General features: G+C 37.3%; 1 protein-coding gene across 1 annotated transcript; it reads right to left on the bottom strand.

Moving 5' to 3' along the window:
- LOC106548758 (vomeronasal type-2 receptor 26-like) lies at positions 1-12,660 on the bottom strand. The gene is made up of 7 exons (XM_087714629.1): positions 12,391-12,660; positions 9,159-9,403; positions 8,005-8,296; positions 6,151-7,014; positions 4,538-4,768; positions 3,487-3,613; positions 1-902 (listed from the first exon to the last, which is right to left on the bottom strand). Exons 1-7 carry the CDS (start codon positions 12,658-12,660, stop codon positions 1-3), a joined length of 2,931 nt encoding a protein of 976 aa, XP_087570755.1.
- Between the last annotated feature and the right edge of the window lie 10,654 nt (positions 12,661-23,314).

Consider the following 23,314-nt stretch of genomic DNA (forward strand, 5'->3'; position numbering starts at 1 on the left):
TTAGGGATTTCTTCTTGTTAATTGTTCCCTTGTGTTTAGTTTAGGTTTCAGCAAAATAATATAACATTTGGGGAAAAAGATACAGCCCAACAGCCCCGCACCGGAGGCTAAAATTGAAAAGATCTCCACAGCCACCATGTACTTCCCTTTGGTGCTCAGATAGGTTGGAACAAAGGAGAGCCAAACACTGCAGAAAACCAGCATGCTGAAAGTGATGAACTTGGCTTCATTGAAACTATCAGGTAATTTCCTGGCAAGGAAAGCTACAGTGAAACTTGCACATGCCAAGAAACCCAAGTAACCAAAAACATAGTAAAACATTTCATCTGAACCCTCACTACATTGCAAGACAATTTCATTTGGTGCTGAATGTGTATCAGCAGAAGGAAATGGGGGAGAGGTTGTCACCCACATAGCACAAATACTTGCTTGAATAAGGGAACAGCAAAGAACAGTGGAAGTGGCTAGTTTTCTCCCTACCCATTTTTTGATCTTTGATGCTGGATTGGTGGCCATAAAAGCCAAAACAACAGTCATGGTTTTGGCCAACAGAGAAGAAACAGCCACTGAAAATGTAATGGCAAAAATAATTTGTCGGAGATGACAGGTCACCTGAGTAGGTTTGCCAATAAAGAGTAATGCACAAAGAAAGCAGAGTAAGAGTGAGACAAGGAGAATGTATGTGAGATTCCGGTTGTTGGCTTTGACAATAGGGGTATTGTGGTGCTTCAGAAATATTCCAAGAACCAGAATGGTTATCAAGGAACATGAAAGAATCCCAAGAATTAAACCAATTCCTAGGAGCTCTTCATAGGACAAAAAGTCTATGCCCTTGGGAATGCATAAATTATTATCTTTATTTGGGTAATGATTTTCTTGGCAATGAAAGCATTCAGCTGCATCTAGAGGAAAAAAGAAGAAAAACTGTGATTTATCTCAAGTCCTCTTCAACTGAATGCTGAAATGGGAATAATAACTAACTAAGATTATACCTCATACAGATTATATAAAAACATATATCTGCTATTAAATTCATGGTTATTCTGCAAAAATTTCACAGTTGCTGGTAGTGAAACTGCTTAGATTATCTTCAGGATTCCATTAGCATGATCCCTGTGCTCCACTTTGAATTGCAAAGTGCTTGGAGAATAGCAATAGCAATAGTACTTAGACTTATATACCACTTCATAGTGCTTTTACAGCCCTCTCTAAGCAGTTTACAGAGTCCCCAAAAATATGGGTCCTCATTTTACCCACCTCAGAAGGATAGAAGGCTGAGTCAACCTTGAACCAGTGAGATTTGAACAGCCAAACTGCAGCTAGTTAGTTATAGTTATAGTTTTATTGATTTGTATGCCGCCCACTCCCAAAGGACTCCGGGCGGCTTACAATAAAACAAGGGAGGGGGAATAATACACAAACAACATTAAAATATACAACAGTCACAATCTCCGGGGGGCTGGATATTTCGAGAGCCCCCTGGCCTGCTGGAGCAGCCAGAACTTAACAGCTTTGCGGAAGGCCAGGAGGGTAGTAAGGGTCTGGATCTCCACGGGGAGATCGTTCCAGAGGGCTGGCGCTGCAACAGAGAAGGCTCTCCCCTGGGGAGTCACCAGCCGACATTGGCTGGCAGATGGAATCCGGAGGAGACCTAACCTGTGTGATCTAATTGGTCTATGGGAAGTGATCGGCAGGAGGCAGTCTCTCAGGTACCCAGGTCCGATGCCATGAAGGGCTTTATAGGTAATGACCAGTGCCTTGAAGCGGATCCGGAGACTAATGGGTAACCAGTGCAGCTCACAGAGGAGAGGTGTAACGTGGGTGTACCTGGGTGCACCCACAATCGCTCGCGCGGCTGCGTTCTGGACCAGCTGGAGTCTTTGAACACTCTTCAAGAGCAGCCCCATGTAGAGCGCATTACAATAATCCAGTCTTGAGGTCACAAGGGCGTGAGTGACTGTCTGAAGGGCCTCCCGATCCAGGTAGGGTCGCAATTGGTGCACCAGGCGAACCTGGGCAAAGGTCCCCCTAGTCACAGCTGACAAATGGTGTTCAAAAGTCAGCTGAGGATCCAGGAGGACTCCCAAATTGCGAACCCTCTCTGAGGGGCGTATAATTTCACCCCCCAGCCTGAGAGATGGAATATTTGGCCAATCTTTGGGAGGGAACATCAGTAGCCACTCGGTCTTGTCTGGATTGAGTGCCAACTTATTTACTAACAGCCTCCAGGCACTGGCACATCACTTCTACTGCTTCGCTGAGTTGGCACGGGGCGGACAGATACAGCTGCGTATCGTCCGCATATTGGTGGTACTTAATCCCGTGCCGGCGTATGATCTCACCCAGCGGCTTCATGTAGATGTTAAATAGGAGGGGGAACAGGACCGAACCCTGCGGCACCCCATAATTGAGGGGCCTTGCCCTCCAACCAACACCGACTGCAACCTGTCCAAGAGGTAGGAGGAGAACCACCGGAGAATGGTGCCTCCCACTCCCACCTCTTGCAACAGTCGCAGAAGGATACCATGGTCGATGGTATTGAAGGCCGCTGAGAGGTCAAGGAGCATAAGGATAGAGGGGTGACCCCTATCCCTGGCTCGCCAGAGATCATCAATCAGCGCAACCAAAGCAGTTTCCGTGCTGTAACCAGGCCTGAAACCCGACTAAAAGGAGTCGCTAGCTGTCAGTTGAAGTAGCCTGCAGTACTGCACTCTAAACACTGTGCCACTTGGCTCAATCAAGAAAACATCTAAATTTATCATTCTCAGAAATGAGACATGAGGAAGAAATTACTTTGAGGTCTCACTCAAAAATGAATATAAAATTCTGTCTGTTAGGGAAATGTATGAACAAATGAGCATTACTGTTCAGGAACATTGTGGACTAAAATAATGTACTATAGAAGCAGTAAATACAAAATGTCCTATAAATGTTCTGGATGATTTCTGATAATTTCCATTTATGATGATGATGAAGAAGATGATGATGATTTTGAGGGTGGTGGTGATTTAAAATTTAAAGCAAATATTTAAAGATTTTAATAAAGTTAAAGAAGTTAAACTTTAACCTTAAAGAAGTATGGTTTGTCTTTCATTATAAAACAAGAAAGAAAATACAAATGACAAAGAAAAAAGAATATATATATATATATATATATATATATATATATATATATATGTATGTATGTATGTATGTATGTATGTATGTATGTATGTATGTATGTATGTATGTATGTATGTATGTATGTATGTATATATACGTATACGTATACGTATACGTATACGTATACGTATGTATGTATTAAAAATGGGTATAACCAGAGTGGAACAACTTTAAAGATGTAAAATAAAGAAAAATTAAAATAAAAAAGGAAAGTGACTAAAATCTCATGTGATCATTACATTTTGTCCACATGCCAGAGACAAGCATATATTTTTTCTTTAAAAATGTAATCCTCCTCTTTGATAACTAGTGTACAACTCTCACCCTTTATTGTAGAGATCTTCCCTTCTGAACATGGAATGCAATCATAACAACAGAATGGCTTCCCTTCCTTCTTTTGCTTGCTATATCCAGAATGACAATTGTCATTACAAACAGAAAGAGGCTGTGTCTAACACATGAATAAATGTAATAAAAAATGGTTAGATTCATTACTACTATGGACAAAAGAATTTTTTTTCTTTTTATGGCAAAAAACCTGCAGGAGGAATGTAAAAAATTAAATTAAATTAAATTATTAAATTCAAAGTTGGGTAATATCAGAGGCCATTATGAAATCATTCCAGGGTGAAAATAAGCTGTCAGAGCTCTAGAGAAGAATTCTTTTTTTTATTTTATACACATAAACACATCAACAGAACACATAAACACATTAACAAAAATAATCACATAACTTAAAAACAACATAGGAACAATAAGTTCCATCGTATATCATACAGCAATTCCGAATTGGTTTCTTTGCAGTTAGTGTTTTCCCTTCTATACATTTCTATCTTGCGTTCATAATCTTGTTATTCATTATCCATTTTTATATACATTTATTTATTTATTTATGCTTAGCTACTTATGATCAAGTTATGATCAAGTTACCTATATTGTGCTTTATATTTTTACTGTCATTCATTCTCTTACATACAGTTATAGGTATACATTCACAGTTATTCTTTTTCTTTGCCATTCTTATATTATTATTATTCCATTTAAAAGGTTATAAGGTATAATTTGGAATGTATTGTTTACCATTCTTCACCCCTGCTATGACACCACCTTATTTTCTCTTTCTTTTCTTTTCTCCCTCCCTTCCTTCTCTACTTCCTTCCTTCCTCTTCTCCTTCCCCTTCTTCCTTCCCTTACTTCTCCCCTATTCCTACCCTCTGTCTTCTCCTTCCTACCCTCTCTTTCTAGAGAAGAATTCTTGTATGTTTCTCAAAATTAAAAAACACTGAAAATATTTGGATTCTGTTCTTTAAAGTTTCAATTTCTTTACGTTATTTAAAAATGTGAGTACTGCCCTACAGATGCATTTAAGTCATACCTGATTAAACCAGCTGTGCCACACAATAGCATCATGGTTGATGGTAAATGTTTGGTTTAGATTAGGGTTTTGGGGATCCATTCTTCCAATCTTTACTCTAGCAAAGGACTGATTTGGGAATGTAATCCAATTTATGACATCAAATCCTGCAACTACCATTCCATTCTGATCAAAAAATATTTCATCTCCTGCACTATTGTTGAATGAGACTTGCCTCAGAAATGAGTGAAGCTAGGATGAAAAGACCCATATTCAGTTTTGTCTATATCATCTCTAAAATGTATAAATCTATATATAGTATTATCAAATAAAATAATCTGCAGTTTAAGTTTAATAGTGTGAGTTGGTGGCTACAGATAGAACACAGTTTGAAATAATGCTTAACAGATATCAGTGTTTAATGCAAGAGAAAAAAATATTTCTTTACAACTGGCACTAAGGGAGAGAAATCTTATCTCCATTCTGTGGCAAAGTGGTGAATCTTGTGACCTCCACAGACCAGAAGTAACAGATTGTCTGTGAAATGAAGAGCTGATATAAATGGTAAAGTAATATGGCCCTATAATATTCAAATCTTTTATACTTATGGACATTCCTGTATCTGGCTTGGTAACAGATTGGCTTTTTATACAGAACTTTTAGCATTCATGGAAATAAATGCAGGGTAAAACTGAGTAGTCAGCAATTTAGCCTTCTCAATTTTCACCTTCCAAATAGAAGTGACCATCTAGAAAGTAGCTGCAGTAATCCAGGATTGACATACCTAGTAAATAACTCAAAAAGGCTAACTGTTCCACACAGAGCAAATTTACCAAACTGATAATGTGCATCGTTAGCCACTGAAGTCAGTGGCAGGGATGGAACTAGTCGTTCCTCAGATTACAGATCTGATTCTTGGGATGAATTTAATCTAGCCCAAAAACAATCTGTTTTTAATTTCAAAAACTGGAAATACCATAACTGATCTGTAGTGTCTATCTTTCTTGGTCAATCTTTCTCTAGGAAGTTAAACACCTGCCTTTTGGGGATATAACATTAACATTTCCTAGGCATAGTAATACTTTTCCTTATACCAATTAATTTCAATCATGTTAAAAAAAATCTAAAATTTTCAATCTGTTTTATGATGACAGATGAGCACACTTAGGAAACTATCCCCTCTTCCCTTTCACAAATGATGTGAAGTCTAATTAGGGAGGTGTTAGGTATTGTTGGCAGTGTTGCTAAACCACTAATCTTTGTGTGTATTTATTAAAAACAATTCAATTTTGTTTCAGTTCCCATTACTTGTCCCAGCTTCTGCCAACCTAACAGTTTGAAAGCATGTAAAAATGCAAGTAGAAAAATAAGAACCACCATTAGTGGGAAGGTAACAGCATTCTATGCACGTTCAGCATTTGGTCAAGCCGGCCATATGACCACAGAGACGTCTTCGGACAGTGCTGGCCCTTTGGCTTTGAAACAGAGATGAGCACTGCTCCCTAGAGTCATGAATGACTAGCACACATGTGTGAGGGGAACCTTTACCTTTTTGTTTTTCATGACATGGACATTTACTATTGGTATATGCTTATAGCTGTAGATTATGTGGTAGCAGTTCTCATAGGACTTACCTGCCATGGTTGATAATTCAGTTTTATTATCTTCTCTTCTTTCATCATTGTTCTAGGTTTGGAGGTTGATACAAACAATGCATCCAATGCATGGGCCACTGCATAGACAGCATTATAGATACTGTAGCTGTGACCAGTCATGCTTAGTTCAAAAAAGGGCCCCAAAAGACTTTCAAGTCTCTCTTCTCCACTACAGATATCACCTTCAATTTGACCTGAAAAAGTATTGGGGAAAACACAGCGAAAGGCCTGTTCCCAGAAATCTGTGATTAAACCATCTCCTCTTGCACTGGAAGGTTTCCTTTCCTGAATAAACAGTTTAAATTGCTGCAGGTCTTTAGAATGGATTGCAAAAGACAAAGCACCATGGAGGACCTGAATATCCCAAACCCATTGATAAACAAGTGATTTTATCTCCATTTGGGCAGTAAAAATCCAGACTTTGCCTTTGGGTTTGCATAAACTGACTTCTATTTCTGGAAAGTACAGCACCCATCTCAAAAATATGATTGAATCAGCTTCTCCGTAGAAGATCAAAGCAGTGGCTACACTGTTCATGATTTTATTATACATTTCAGACCCTTTCCTTATTATATCTTCCTTATAATCCTCAAAACTTACATTCTCAGGGCATGTTTCTGTAAAAGCTAAACAGATTCCTCTCTCAGAAAATAATGGAAGCATGAGCTTCAGAAACATTTCTCCATTATCTTTGTCATCAGCGATGAATCCAATCCATATCCATTTGAAATGGAGGAGTAACTGCAGAATTCCTAGATACTGAATGGTGTCATCTGGAACCATCCGATAAGGGGAAAGGAATTCAGTTTTATTTGTCCTTTTCAGAGTAGAACCATACAGGAGCTACAAACAAATTTAGAAATGGGGTTACGTGATATATAGAAATGTCAAATACAGTGTTCATTTCTGTGTAGTATTGTGGATCAGTGCACAATGCTGATGATGATTTGCCCTAATCTAAAATTATTAACTTAAATAGTCTAGTGATTTACTATGGGAACTAATATCCATGGTTCATTGCCTGATACATCAAGATAATTAGGAGGGCAATGGTAATTTCTTTGTATTTTGCTATAGCAATAAATGTTTTTAGGGGGGAAATCGCTTTCTTTTCTACATTTTTGATTAATTCCATTGATGTGGCACTTAAAAGAGAATCATCAGTTGATGAGACCAAAAGTTTAATTCTGCTTTATATAATTATAGAAAAGATGGATATTTATTAATTGTGCTATTGAAGGACATTTTTATATACAGCAACAATAATATTGAGAATAAATGACACCCCAACAGTGGAGTAGGGATATCAATGGGTGATAATAGCTATTGAGATAAAAATGTAATTATTAAGCCCATTACTCCAAATAAATGCCAAAGCAAAGCAACATTTCAGATAAGTAAAAAATCTTGGTGTAAATCTTTAATTGTAAACATTCTAAAAGTAATAATTCTTATACATAATTTCCTATGTTGGTTCCAGTTTCCCCATTCAAATATTCTTTTTAACTTAATTATTCCATGTTTTGCATACATGTTTCTCAAACATTACTTTTGTGTCTCTGTCACAACTTAAAAGTACACAATTTTGTATACAGTTTGTAAGCTGAGAAATTATTTTAGAATGGTAGTAACCTCTCATTTACCTTTTCATGAAGATCACATGATATGATTTGAACTGAGTTGAAACAATTTCATAAAAACACATATGAGATTAATTACAAGATACAGCATCTCTGCCTACATAAAATGCATTGATATTGGGCTATTAAATATAAACATAAACCTGGAACACCCCATTTTGTTTTATATCCACACTCTGTACATGCCTCCTACCTGTGGAGTCTTATAGATACCTAAAACGTTTGATATCAGGTGGGATGTATCTGAGCGAAGTCCCCCTATGATTGCACTTAATTTATCATTGAGGCCACACTCATAATTGGGAATAAATTTGTTTTTTGTACAAATAAGTTGCATTGTGGCTTGGTAGGTCAATCTGGCATCAGAATAGATATCATATATGTGGAATCCCAAGGTGACATTGGGTAAAATGAAGGGATTTTCATTGATCTTTTTTACTGCAAATTCCAAAGCCAAGACATGCTCATAGTTCTTAGTCACCACACTACAAAAAAAAAATGTCCATGGCTTATAAGAATATATCTTGCTTCATAAATTAGGGCATTTACTTTTTGATTCACATATTACATTATTTTAAAAAATGCTACATTTCCTAAAGCATGATGCTCTCTTACAGCAATTTTAAAGAGAGGTGTAAATACATGTATTGCTCTTTTTAATAAAATAATAAAATTCTTTAAAATGTTTAAAATGTAGCAATATTTTCTGATTTAAAATGCATTGTTTGGCTGAGGTTTCTTTCTTCCATTTAATTATATTGCAAAGCAGAATATTTCAAAGAATTTTTCAAAAAAGAACATGAATGGCATAATATGAAATGGCATTTATTTGGACACCTTGGAAAACAAATGAAAAGGCATAAGCAATGGAAAAAAGTTAAAATGAAAAATTAAGTGGAAATGATGGAACAAAGACACGGTTATAAATGTAATGTATTCCGAAGTGGGTTTTCTTCCCCCAAGGAAAGAAAATTATTTCTTGAATTCCCACTTCGTAATACAATATATAAATGGCATTTTTAAAAGATAAATAAAAACATCTTCAATGATGTTATGCCTTTTGATCTCAAACAAAATAGTATTTACTCCATTTTTATAATTCAAATAATTATGTTTCTTTCTTGGGCACTTAGGGTAAATTAACAATGTTGATTCTAGGTTAGAGTAATGCTGTCTTCTCTTTGGAAAGTGTTCTAAACACATGGAATGGATATGTAGCAATAAAATGATCTGAACCTTTAACAATCACAACTCCTGCTTAAGTTCCTGCATCATTCTTCTGGACACACAACTGTACATTTCAAATGTATAGATCTGCTGAAAACTGTATTGTGGGGAAAATCTTACATAATTTCATCAGATGATATTGGAAGAGGTTGATGGCTGAAATCTGCTGGAATAGACAAGATGAAGCTTTGTGAAACAATGCCACCAATTATAATGTCTCCTGGCTGATAATATTGATGAGTAATGGGAGGAAGGTTTTGGAATTCACATTTAGCAGCTTTACATGATATCCAGGAAAGTAGAATCATTAGTAATATCTCTGATAATCCATACTCAGCGCAAATTTTCATTTTCAGTGAAAATGCCTTTATTTGAAGACAGAATTCAGTAATGAACATTTGCTAATAATAAAGTATCATCATTCCTAATATCTCATTTTCTATATCTGAAAAACAACTCATATTAGCAGTCAAACTAATATACAGTAGGATTTCTCCATGTCTAATTTTTGAATGAAAGGCATTTGTACCACCATTTATAATGGATGTTTTGTTATTCTCTATTTTACACCCAGAACCAATTTAGAAAGTAGACACACTAATTGCAATAATTACATTGTGCCTTTAGGTTGTGCTAAAATATTTCCTCTTGGGATAGAAATATTTTCTCTCTACTTTGGGGAAAACAAAAAGTTTAAAAAATAAATAAGTTAAAAAGATCAAATCTTTTGTGTATTCCTGACCAAGGAATCACGAGCTGAGATGGGAGGCAAGTCAACCAGAAGTGTTTATGGACAACAAGAAGTAACAGAACAAAATAACTTCAGTTTGACAGCTTTTCATATAGCAGCTGTCAAACCGGCAACCAATTAGAACTCATAATTCTCCCACAAAAACAGTCCATGTGTTTAACCAATGAGAGCCCAGATACTGCGCTGATTGATACCTGAGACACAACACTACTTTCCCCCCAGATTGCACATTCGTAGTCCGAAAGGTGTGCCGGCTGGTGCCGGATCCTTCCCGAGCATCATAGATCGAGGCCTGGCATCAGCCCCGAAGTAGGAGAAGTTGGGTTCGTAGTCAGGGATAACCAGTGGTACTCCCATGGCCTTCTGGAAGAGTCCAATGGGAGTGTGGATGTTGGAAGTGAGTAGTCCATTGCTGTGTCGGCTGTAGTGGTTGGCCTAGTGATCAGCAATGGTGATGAACTTGGCTGGTAGGTGGTGCACAGCGAGTCGTTGATTCCTCAGTGTTCTGTGACAGTAGGGCCTGCGAGTGTCAATTCATTGAAGCCTGGTTTTCAGCGGCATCCATGCCCATTGAAGCTTCTTGGTGGCGTAGCTGATCTACATGCCGCTGCCATACCCAACCATCATTCAGTAGAACCCTGTAAGAGCAGGGTCCTGTTATCTCCATTATTTCCCATGGCACCTATTTTGTGGACCCTCCAAAATTTTGGGCGAAAACCCAGTCCCCGATATTGAACCTCCAGGTGTTGTACTCTTTTAACGGGCTTTGACTGGTAACATAATTGGGATGTATGCGATCCAGAGTGGTGTGGAGTCTCCTACCCATTAGCGATTGTATGTGATCCAGAGTTGTGGGCAGTCTCCTACCGGAGCTGTTAATGGGGCAATAGGTGCCTCAAGTCCATTAGGTAGTCTGTGGGCTAAGACAGCACTGACGCCATAGGGTGACGTGTCACAAGCGAGGGTCAACGGCAGTCATTCATTATACTGTATGAGGACTGCCGATGATATGATAAGGGTCTTTACTTCTGTGAAAGCTTCCACTTCCCTAGTGGCCCAATGCCAACTCGCTGACCCATCCAGCAGACAGTGAAGCAGCTCTGCCACTGAAGCCTTATGTGGAAGGAAAACCGTGTAAAAGTTGAGCAAGCCTAAGAATGCTTGGAGTTCACTCTTAGATTTAGGGGTAGGAGCATTGTGGATGATGTCCATCTTGGACTTGGTGGGGTGGATACCCTCAGCATCTATCTGGAACCCTAAGAACTCTATGGAGGGCACCCCCAGGTGACATTTACTCTTTTTTAAACGTAGCATTCCTAAAACACTATAACACAGCCCGCAACTTGCAGATGAGGTCAGCCCCATCCTTTGCAGCCAGTAATATATCGTCAAAATATGGGACTACCCCATCTAGCCCCTGGAGCAGCCTTTCCATTAAACATTGGAAAATACCAGAGGCAATGCAGAGTCCGAATTGGAGCCTGCGGCAATGGAATCCCCCTTGTGTGTCATAATCATTTGGGCATTGGCTGTAGCCTCGTCCACAGGCAGCTGTTAACAAGCCTGTGCCATGTCCAATTTAGCAAAGATCCGTCCCTGTCCCAGAGAGTGTAGTAAGTGTTGCACCACTGGCATAGGGTACAGATTGGATTGCAAGACTATTCAAAGTATTTTTGTAATCCGCACAGATCCTAATGGACCCATCAGCCTCACAGAGGTGACTATGGGTGTCTCCCACTGCACATGATCGATGGGTTCCATGATTCCTTGGCGGATTAACTTATCCAATTCAGTTTCAACTTTGGCCCTGAGTGCGAATGGCACTCTCTGCACTTTCAACCTGATTGGGGAAACCTGTGTGTCTAAATTGAGGGTAATAGGGGTGCCCTTATAATTATCCAGGCTCTCATCAAAAACACCTGCGAATTCATTTGCAAGCTCCTCAAAGTCATTAGAAACGATAGATGTGTGAATGCTGGCAACAGTCAGGCCCAAGGGTTCAAGCCAATCAATACCTAACAGGCTAGCCAATGGATTGGCAACTACAATGAGCGGTAATCAGCCTTTAAACACTAGGCATTAGACCAATACAGCACCGGAATAGAGTTCCCCTGGTAATCTCATAAATGGCAACTGCAATGAGAAAGAGAATCTTTAGAGAAATTAGGCATTATGTGTTTCAGGGTTTGCCAGGAGACGATTGATTTCGCCGATCTTGTACCAATCTCCATTTTGCATGGGGATCCTTCCATCAGCACTGTGAGAATTTTTTTTTCCTCTCAAGGCACGCTCTCCTGTGGATTGCACATCCCACACTTCTTGTGGCAGGTTGTCATAAATAGCGGAGCAGGATGTCTTTCACCTCCCAGTTTGCCTAGCATACTTCTTCTCCCCGTAGCTGTCCCCTGCCTGGCTGGGTGTAGGCATGGAAGCATGGCAAACACTGGCCAAATGCCCCTTCCTGCAGCAGCATCTGCATATGGCAATTTTAAAATGGCAATTTGATCTGTAATGGTTGCCTTCACAACTGAGGCAACCCTCCTGTGGCCATTTGGCAGATTGTGTCTTGAGGCAGTCGATCCCCTCAGAGCCTTCATCTACCTCTTCCTCAGGGATTCCCTGGTGGTTGACAGCAGCCAATTTCAGTCCTGAGGAGGCTGCTGCCAAATAGAGCTGAATTTGGACTGTCGATCTCTCAGCCATTTCATCAGCTTTGGCCTCATTGACTGCTATTGGGACGGTGATTTCAGAACGAGCCAACAACCTCCACTCTAGGTGCAAGTCCCTAATCCCACACACAAACTGCTCCAGTAGCGTGTCATCTAACACAGGGAATTCACAATTGATAACTTCTCTGTGAAGTGTGGCCATATATTGACTGATCAATACTCCCTCACTTTGGAGTCACTGTCTAAAAGCATGTATTCTGGCAATCTTTGATGGGGCCGGAGCGTAGTGCTTTTCTAATTTAGTCAAAAGAAACTCCCATGGCACTATATTGACTGACATTGGTGCTGACAGGGCTTGCACTGTCTCAAACATTTCCAGCCCACAGGGACTAAGGAAGTATCATTTCTTCCTATCGTTAGTCACTTCAGCCAGATCATTTGCCATCAGGAAGCATTCAAAGCATTCTATGAAAGTCTCCCATGATTTTTTATCTGCGCTAAATGGAGCGAACATAGGCATAGTTGCCATTCTGTGGCAGTAATTCACTCATTAGCCTGGGAACTGAGGGAACTTAGCATCCCATCCTCTTCGCCAGTTTTGTGTATTCCTGACCAAGGAATTACAAGCTGAGGTGGGAGGCAAGTCAACCAGAAGTGTTTATTGACAACCAGAAGTAACAGGACAGAACAATTCTGGTTTGACAGCTTTTTATATGGCAGCTGTCAAACCAGCAACCAATTAGAACTCGTCATTCTCCCACAAGAATGCTCCATGTGTTTTAACCAATGAGAGCCCAGATAATGTGCTGATTGTCACCTGAGACACAACAAAATCTTTCTCTGATTCCAGAGAGAAACATACAAATGTTTCATTACATAACTGTCTGAATGACAGGAAGAAAATTATAGAAAAAGTAATATCAAGGTCTTGCATTTCCCTTATGTGATGTATTTTATATTAATTGCATTTTTCTTCTGTAAGAAAAATGATTACCATCCTGGTATGGGGGGCGGTGGGAGGAATAGAAAAAATACATTATAGAAATTGGTCCCAACATCTTTGAAACTGAAGTCTCTCAATACAAAGAACTTCTGGAGTTTCTCTACCCCCAAATCAAAGACCAATTCCAGCTGCCCAGGAAATGTTTTTGGTGGCCAGAAGTAGGCAGGACACACAAGCAGAATCTCAAACTTGTTGCTGCAATCTAATTTAATATAAGAAACTCACATACTAGTATTTCAGGAATGGAGTCCATAGCCACAGACCAGACATATTTTATGACTTCTATCAGCATCCCTTCTCAGCCTTGACTTCAACGTTTTTGAAAATCTGAAACACAACTGCTCAAATTTCAAGGACAGCAAGATTGCTGATCTTGCTCAGCCAACGTTTTGGTGATACATATCACCTGGTCATATACAAAAAGATCTCATAATCAACTAGCCTGTCATATACCAGCAGTAAATTGCAGCCTGGGAGCAGACAAGGCCAGATTCTCACCAGGAATGAGCAATCATATTAGAGGTCAAGACTACCCTCATATAGTTTTAGGATTGAAGCTAACCATTTTTAGTCATCCTGTTCTCATTATCTAAAGCAACATTCCAGAATATATTTCTTTTTCATTTTAGAAGTAGTGATTTTGCTCATGTTAGATATTATACTGCCCTCTGTTTCCCAGCCTGACTTCACTTTCTTCTAGGTTAATGTCTCGAGTTTGATGTGGCAAATGTGAGTCTCACTTCATTTTCTCAGCTTTTCCTGAATAAAATAACTTGAACTCCTCTTACAAAAGTTCTTGTTGAAATAATGAGAGTGTCATTTGTCCATTGTATAGAACACCACTAGTATAGAATCAAGCTGGACAAAGCCAAGAACCAGAATAAAAATCTGGTTAATAGACCATGTCTTTGAAACATCTCAGGACAAAGAGAGGACTTGAAATCATACACAAATGCTTAAACCACTTTTTTGGAAGGAGACCACAATATAAAACTCTTTGGCAGGCTTGGAGCTCTTGGAGGTAAGAGAACAACCACCTTTCTCAAACCACAGCCATTACCTTAGAAAAGATATTTAGTTCTCATATTTCCTTTTCTAATAAATTTCAGAAATTTCTTGTCAATTAACTCACAGTTAGGAAATGTTTCTTTTTAAAAGAAACCTTTGGATTGATATTTGTGGCAGCACTGGGTAAATTTCATTAATCTTTAGAAAGTTTTAACTGCATGTTTAAGAACATAATATGCACTTCCCAATATGGACTTCCTTCTGGATGCATGGCTCCTGCTCAAAGAATAGACGGCAGCTGTGGTTTGGAGGGCTCAACTTCATATTGTAATTATGCCCTTTCCTGGATAGAAAGACTCTCTTCTCAGTCACTCATGCCTCATCATTTCCTATTTGGACTATTGCAATTCATCATCCTGTAGACCCCCAGAGGTTTCGTGAGCTTCTCTTCTGGCCTTTCAGCTAGCCATGAAAACATTGTTCTGCAGCCCTGCTTTGAATGCACAAAGAAACATTCAGCTGTGAGGAGGGTTGGGCTGCTATGGGTTTGCCCATAACTAACATTATGGCCAATTAGGAGAACCTCCAAATTCCACCCCTCACTGGCCTCACCCCTCCCCTGCCCTTCCACGAGTCTCTACATTGCCCATTTTGGATGCGAGTTAAGTGCAGGGCCTGCACAAAGGCTTAGAGAGGGGAAAACAGGCCTCCCAGAAGTTCCAGAAGGCTGAGAACACCCCAGAGCACCTCCAGAGCCTGAGGGAACTAGTTTTTGCCCTCTCAGAGGCTTGATGAAAGCCTCTGGAGCCTGGGGTATGTGAAAGTCCCCCCCATCAGTCATGGTGCAGGAGGCTGAGTAGGTCATTTCCATCATGGCCACACTCACCCAGCAACTGGGCACAGAACTCGTTGCTGTTTTTGAAGCCCATCCCTGGCTGTGAGGCAGGTTAGCATCCTAGGAGCCTCCCCCACCTTTTGATTAATTTTTAATATTGCTTGCCACTTCTAAAATTTGATACATGTTTTTAATGTTTTATTAACAGATTTCCTTTGTGGGGGAGAAGAGCAGTATTAAAAATATGATAGAATAAACATATTGTTTGCCTAAGCAACTAAAGGAAGATTAAAACTTTGATCTTAGAAATTACAAATAGACCCAGATAATCAGCTCAAAATAAAATTATGGAATTCATTGTAAGGATTACTTCCTAAGAAAAAATACTTTTGAATTATTTAAAAAAACCATAATAAGATTTAAAAAAAACTGAACACTATATCAAAGAAGAGAGGAGTAAATATTGCAATTAAAAGGGAAGAACATAGAACCTTGATTTACAATTACATAATAAATAGAAAAAAGAATATTGAATATATTGGAGGATAGTTTGAAACAAGAGACTTAGAAATTAATTTTCAGTGTCAACAGAGACATCTGTGTCTACAGAGAGACTACATCAAAAAGGGTTATGGAAGGGGATTGAGTGGAAACCAGATTAGGCTACAAAAGTCACATGGAAAAAGTTGGAGATAAAAACGAAATCTGATATTTTAATAACTAAAATGGATACACAAGAATAAATCGAGGGAATGATCTAGATTATTCCCCTAAAATGGATTTACAAGAGACTAGCTCAATTTTTAAATAATCTTATGAGAAGAGATAAAGAAAAAACAAAAAGAAATAAAATTCTTGATTTTATTTAAATGCACTGTTAAAAAGAAAAGAAGGGAATACACAACTGATTTATTTGACCAAGATTAAAGTAGATATGTTATTAGCCTTGCTAACCATTAATGGATTTGGTTGTATTAAGCCTGAAATGATGATACTTCTGATGATGGGGGAAAGTAACTTCTTTATATATTTCTATTCAAATTTTTACTATATTCTTACTTTCCTTTTTTATTTTTATTTCTTTTTACATTCTATCTTTTTACGTACCTTCTACTTCTTTCTTTTTATTCTTTTATTTTTTTCAGTTGATATTAGTTTTTATTATTGTAATCATAACTTTCTGTTTTTGGCATACTACCTTTACCAAACCCACCACCATCAGTCAGCCAATATTATTTCAAATGGTGCTACAGTAGCCTTTTTTTAAAGCATTGTGTCATTATTTTCCTGTATGTAATAGACGTAACTTGCTGAGACAGTTGCCTTGCTTCTTCAATGATTTCTCCACTTAAGCTGATCCCGGTTGTTCAGTTCAGGCCTCGCAACAATGATGTACCATTTGGGGAAAAATATAAAACTTAGCAATCCAGCACCAGAAGCTAAAATAGAGAAAATCTCCACAGCAACCATGTATTTTCCTTTAGTGCTCAGGTAACTTGGAACAAATGACAACCACACACTGCAGAACACTAGCATGCTGAATGTAATAGATTTGGCTTCATTGAAACTGTCAGGTAAATTCCTGGCAAAGTAAGCCACAATAAAGCTGGCAGTGGCTAAAAAGCCTATGTACCCAATCACACTGTAAAACATGGCAGGGGATGCCTCATTACACTGCAGGGTAGTTTCACTCATTCCTGAGTGCATATCAGCATCCGGGAATGGGGGACTGGTTAACAGCCACGCAGTACAAATGCCTACTTGAATAAGAGAACAACAAATAACAATGGAATTGGCCAATCCTTTCCCCATCCTTCTAGTCCTCTTTGTTCCTGGTTGGGTGGCCATGAATGCCAGAACCACAGTGATGGTTTTGGCTAATACTGAAGAAATAGCTATTGAGAAGACTATGCCAAAAACAGATTGTTGCAGGACACACGTGATCTTTTGAGGCTGCCCAATAAAAAGCAGTGTAGAAAGGAAGCAGAGCAGAAGAGAGATGAGAAGGGTGTAAGTGAGGTCTCGGTTATTGGCTTTCACAATGGGAGTGTTATGATGCATTATAAATGTTCTTAATAAGGCAACTGTTATCAGTGAAAGGAAAAGAGCACCAATGGCTAAACCCATTCCTATAGTTTCATTATAGGACAAAAATGTTACAATTTTAGGAACGCAGATATTATGCTGCTTGTTTGGATAATGGCCTTCTTTGCATTCAACACAGTCAGGCATATCTGGAAAACAGAAGTTTATCCTTAGATACACAATGTTTGATACTTATGTAGTTCATATACAAGTTAATTTTAAAGTGTTAAAAGCAATTTTTTACAAGAAAAATTTTTCACTTTTCACAAATGAGTGATTGAAGAATGACCCATTTCTACAAAAACTCAATTTTGGATGCCTTATCTGGATTCTACCAAAATTCATTCACTCTTATGGTTTCTTCTACTGACTTCTCTAGTTCTGTCTAGCATAACTTAACTAGCATTTCAGCTATCTACCTGCTCAGCTGTTTAGCTAGCTATCATTTATCTAAGACAAACTATACACCACCTATCTATCATATTTTTAGGTTAACAAAAACACTGCGACCCAAAACTAATGCCAAATAATTCCAACAATCTGATTTGCTTTTTTCCTGAGTAAATAACAAAATTTAAAATGAAAATGAAATTTACTGAGAAATATAGGCTAAAAGATAGAATTTTCCTTAAGCTGAAAATTTTCATATTTAAGAAAATAACAGTCAATTATATTTCCTATTTTCCATAAGAATCAGTAAATTAAAAATGGAACGATTGAGTACTAACAACTTCATTGTAAATCTGAGAAACTTTAATTTATTCATTCAGTACTTTTCTCAATGACATGAGCCATTACTGATTAATAGTGACTAAAGTCATTGAGAAAAGCACTTTCTCGCTTACCTGCCCATTCAGAAATCTTGCCTTCTGGACAAGGAATGCAATCATAGCAGCAAAATGGCTCCCCTTCTTTTTTTTGTTTTCTGTAACCAGGTTGGCACTTTTCATTACAAACTGAGAAAGGTTGCACCTAATTCATCAGTGAGAGTAGACAACATAAACCAAGATAAACCTTCACAAGGATAACTTTAGATTCCTTACATTCAAAGGACCCATATTACTAGATAGGTTCTTTAGGTAAAAATATTAACCAAAAGTTTTCCTCTTCTGATTTGGAGGCAGCTTATCCAAGCTCACTGGAAAAATCTGAAACTAGAAACAGACTAATCCAACCTTCTATATTTGGAAATTCACTTACATTAAAAGAGTTATTTAACATTGGCTCCAATTTATGCCTCCAATTATTCCATGAATTGCTTTTAGAATGAGTTGCTTGTAAATAAACATTATGTATTAAATCTTAAAACTGAATATGGTTATCTTTTATTGCAGCCAATATAATATAATGCTATGTATTTCATGAAAACTTTTATGGATGTGTGTATTTCTTATATGAGTGTGTTTGTGCATTTGTGTGTGTGTGTATGTGTGTGTGTGTCTGTGGTTGTGCAAATTGTAAGTAGTCCTTAAATTACAACTGGAATGGAGTCTGTCCATTATGCTTGTCACCCAGGAAGATATTAAACAAATCATGTTAAGTGAACATGCCCCCATCCCTCTTCTCTTTCATATATTTGTTAATCAAATGCACAGGTCGTTGAATGTGCACAGAGTAACTCAGGTGTGAGGAAGACAAAGGGGTTGGCTAGTGAATGAACAAGATCACCTGCCTCCCCCCCAGCCTCTCCCCACCCACTAAGATACCTTATGTTCTGCTTCACAACCCTTGGGGTCCACACTGCTGCTTTGGCCTTCTCCATACCAATCCGACCACTGATCACTCATTTATCTTTGGAACATCTCCAAGAGCAGGCAGGGCCACATTGTACAAAATTGGCTGTCTTTTTCTCAGACCCTGGTGAAGCTGTTTTCCTTTCGTCGCTAGATGCTTCTCTCCCCCTCCACTATTAGCTTTGTTAATCTTACATTAGAGGAGTTAATGATTGAGGAGAGAAGGCAATAGCAAACCTCTTTTTCTTGTAGGCTTCTTGCATATACAAGAATGCTAGATCTAATACGTTCCTGCAGGCCTCTATTCTCATCACAAAAGTACCTTTGAGTCTAATGATTCAGAAATCATTAGAATTTTTAATTCTGCCTTGAATCTAAGCATATTTTTAAAAAATCCATTTTTAAAATTACTAAATATTTCTACATCACTAATATAGTCACTTTATAAAATGGGTCACCTCTATTTATTCATTTATGTGAACAAGCCTCTTTATGTATCTAAAAGAAGCTAATTATTATAACATCAAAATGGACAAATGGACAAAATTAAAAAAAAGCATAAATATCTTTTTCTAACTATTAAACTTTTTAAATAAATAAATAATAAAATCTCTCAAGTAAGTGAAACCCATTAAATGAATTTCACAAAAAGGTTGGAAGATGGGATATTGAGAATGTTAGTGATGGATATTATCTTTACCATTACTAGGTGACAATGCACAATCTTCTTAACAGCAATAAAGCATTTTTCATATAGACTGTCTGGAAAAGTATTCACAAACAGAAATGTATTTATGAATGTTTGCATACCATTTACTTAATTTAAAGGTATCTAAGAATAGGATAAATAATAGAAGGAGAGTACAATATAGAAAGTTCAGGAAGAAAGAAAATAGTATCTTAGTTCTGAGTTATGCCATGAGAAAAAGGGAAGTTTGAAAAAAGTGTCTGTTCATATACTTCAGTTTCAACAACTGAAACCCAAGTTGAAATTAATTTATCCTTCTATATTAGAATAATGGTAAAATAATATGTTAACATTTTAATACAAATTATGTGTGTCATACTGTAAATAAGATTTGAACAAATGTGCATTTTAGAGAAGTACAATGTCTATATATTTAGAAACATCCAGATGACAATGTTTTTATATGCACACCAAATCTAAATTGTTATACAATTTAAAGAAATATGTGGCAGATTCATTCTGAGCAATGACACATTTTAGCACACTTTATTAATAATAACCCAAAATGTGAAGGTTATGTCTTACGTGATTAAACCAAGTGTTCCAGACAATAAGATTTTCATTCATAGTCAGTTTTGGATCTCTTGATTCTTGGATGTTAATCATTCCAACCTTTATTCCAACAAAAGACTTGTTTGGAACCAAAACCCAATTTATAACATCAAATGCTGTTAGAAGCACACCATTCTGGTCAAAGGAAACTTTGTCCCCCATGGTATTGTTAAATGACACTTGTTTCAGGAAATGGAGGAGCTGGGGATGAAATGAAAAGCAAATACTTTGAAAAAGAGCTATAGAAATCCCCACCAAAAAATGGACATTAAAATAAAAATGGACATAAATAAGCACAAAATGGATCTACTGGAAAAGGAGGAATTAGCACAAAAAATTAGAGGTGCTAAATAGAATTACTTTGAAAATGCCAATAAACCAGGTAGATGGTTGGTGTATAAATTGAAAAAAGAGAGCGAATCAAAGGAAATATTGCATTTAAGAGATGACCAAGGGCAAATTTGTCTTGGAAATGCAGAGAAGAAGAAAATTATACAAGATTACTATGGTGAGCTGTATGAACAAGATAATATGGAAGAGGGAGGTGTTAAACAATACCTAGAAGAAACCAACCTTCCACAGATACCTAAAGAAATTGAGACAATATTAGAAAGCAGAATAACTATGATGGAGCTAACCAAAGCACTTAAAAAACAAAATAATGGAAAGGCCCCAGTTCCAGACGGGCTGCCAGAGGAATTCTACAAGACACTTCAGGAATTGTTGTTCCTCCCACCATTAGAAGTTATGAACAAGGTGATATCAGAGAGCAGGATACCTTAATATCATATATTACACTTCTGTCAAAAGAGGAGGCTGATTTATCACAAATTAAGAACTAGAGACCCATCTCTTTGTTAAACTCAGACTATAAGTTATTTGCTTCAATATTAGCAGAAAGACTTAAAAAATACTTAAATAGTTTTATCCACCCTGACCAAAATGGGTTTTTACCAAAAAGACAATTTAAAGGTAATATGAGAATAATTCTGGATACTTTGGAGTATTATGAGGCGCACCCCGAAAAACAAATGGCTTTGATGTTTTTAGACGCTCAAAAAACATTTGATAATGTGAATTGGTGATTTATGTTCTTACAACTGGAACAGATGAATTTTGGTAAGAAATTTACCCAAGCCATTCAAACCATATACTACAAACAAACAGCAAAGATAATGATAAATGGAGAATTGACAGATTCTATTGAAATAAAGAAAGATATGACACAAGGCTGCCCATTATCATCTCCACTTTTTGTTTTTACATTAGAAGTCTTAAATAGAAAGATCAGAGAAGAAAAAGAAATAAAAGGAATGAAAATTTAAAAAGAAGAATATAAACTACAAGCATTTGCAGATGACTTGGTTTGTTATTCTTGAGGACCCATTAGAAACGGCACCCAAATTGATAAAGAAAATAGAGGAATATGGAAGAGTAGCAGGTTTGAAAATAAATAAAGATAAAATGAAGATTTTGACAAAATATACCATCAAGACAAAAGGAAGAATTGGCAGAAGCCTTGGAATTCAAGTCACAAACAAGGTCAAATATTTGGGGATATACTTAACTGCAAGATGCGGCACACCTAAAAAGAATAAATATCATAAACTTAAGCAGCACATTGCAACTGACTTGATGAAATGGGAAAACCTACAACTATCAATGTTAGGGAGAATATCTACAATCAAAATGAACATCTTACCCAGAATTCTATAACTATTCCAGACAATTCCAATTAGATTAGGAAAAGACTATTTTGAGGAATTAAATAAAATAGTGCTGAAGTTTATTTGGCAGGGGGAAAAGCAAGAATAAAATTAAAATTGTTACAAGATGCTAGAATAAGAGGAGGACTGGGCTTATCTAACTGGGAATTATATTACCAGGCAAGAAGTTTGATGTGGGTTAAGGAGTGGATAACACTATGGAATTCTAGATTATTGACTGTAGAAGGACATGACTTACTGTTGGATGGCATGCTTTTCTATAGTATAAGGGAACTAAAACACAGGGTTATTTTAGAAGACACTATTCATGGAAAGCTTCGTTACTGAATTGGGAGAAGATCAAAAGGCAATATTATTTAAAAATCCCAGTCTGACTATCAACTATTGAAGCTTTTTCATATCCAATAATATACAAAAAGGAACAAACAGTTAGATATGGTGAAATATTGAATGAAGAGGGTGAACTTAAATCTATGCAAGAGTTGAAACAGGATGGAATATGAATGAATTGGTTTTCATATGTGCAAATACAATCTAGATATGATAAAGATAGTAAAACGGAAGGTTTCTATAATAAAATGACTGATTTAGACAAAATTTTGACAGGTACACATGAAACAGTAATTAAAAAAACTATATGGACATATACTATAGGTTAAGTTAAAGGAAGAACAAGTTAAAGAACCTAAGATAGCTTGGGAGGGGATTTTTGGATATGGGATTGAACTAGAGAAATGGCAGAAATTGTGGTCTCAAAATTATAGAATGACAATGTCAACAGCATACAAGGAAAATTTTTATAAGACGTTTTACAGGTGGCACCTACTCCCAACAAGAATAGCAAGAATGTCCAAGAATAAGTCAGAAAAGTGTGGGAAATGTCATCAGACACTGGGTTCATATTACTATATGTAGTGGACTTGCATAGAAGCTAAACGGTACTGGACTAAAATCCACATGTGGTTGGAGAAAATGATACAAAAACACATATACTTTAAACCAGAGGTTTTTTTATTGGGAATCATACCAGAAACATATAATAAAGATCTGAAATATTTGATTGTAAATGTTTTAACGGCGGCTAGAATTGTATTTGCAAAAAATTGGAAAAATGAGAAAATACCAATGCAGGAGGAAGTTATTTGAAAAACAATGGAATGTGCTG

The sequence above is a fragment of the Thamnophis sirtalis genome, unplaced genomic scaffold (genome assembly GCF_051295495.1).
Source record: "Thamnophis sirtalis isolate CommonGarterSnake01/CBP01778 unplaced genomic scaffold, rThaSir2_p1.2 scaffold_4, whole genome shotgun sequence".
NCBI classification, from domain to species: domain Eukaryota; kingdom Metazoa; phylum Chordata; class Lepidosauria; order Squamata; family Natricidae; genus Thamnophis; species Thamnophis sirtalis.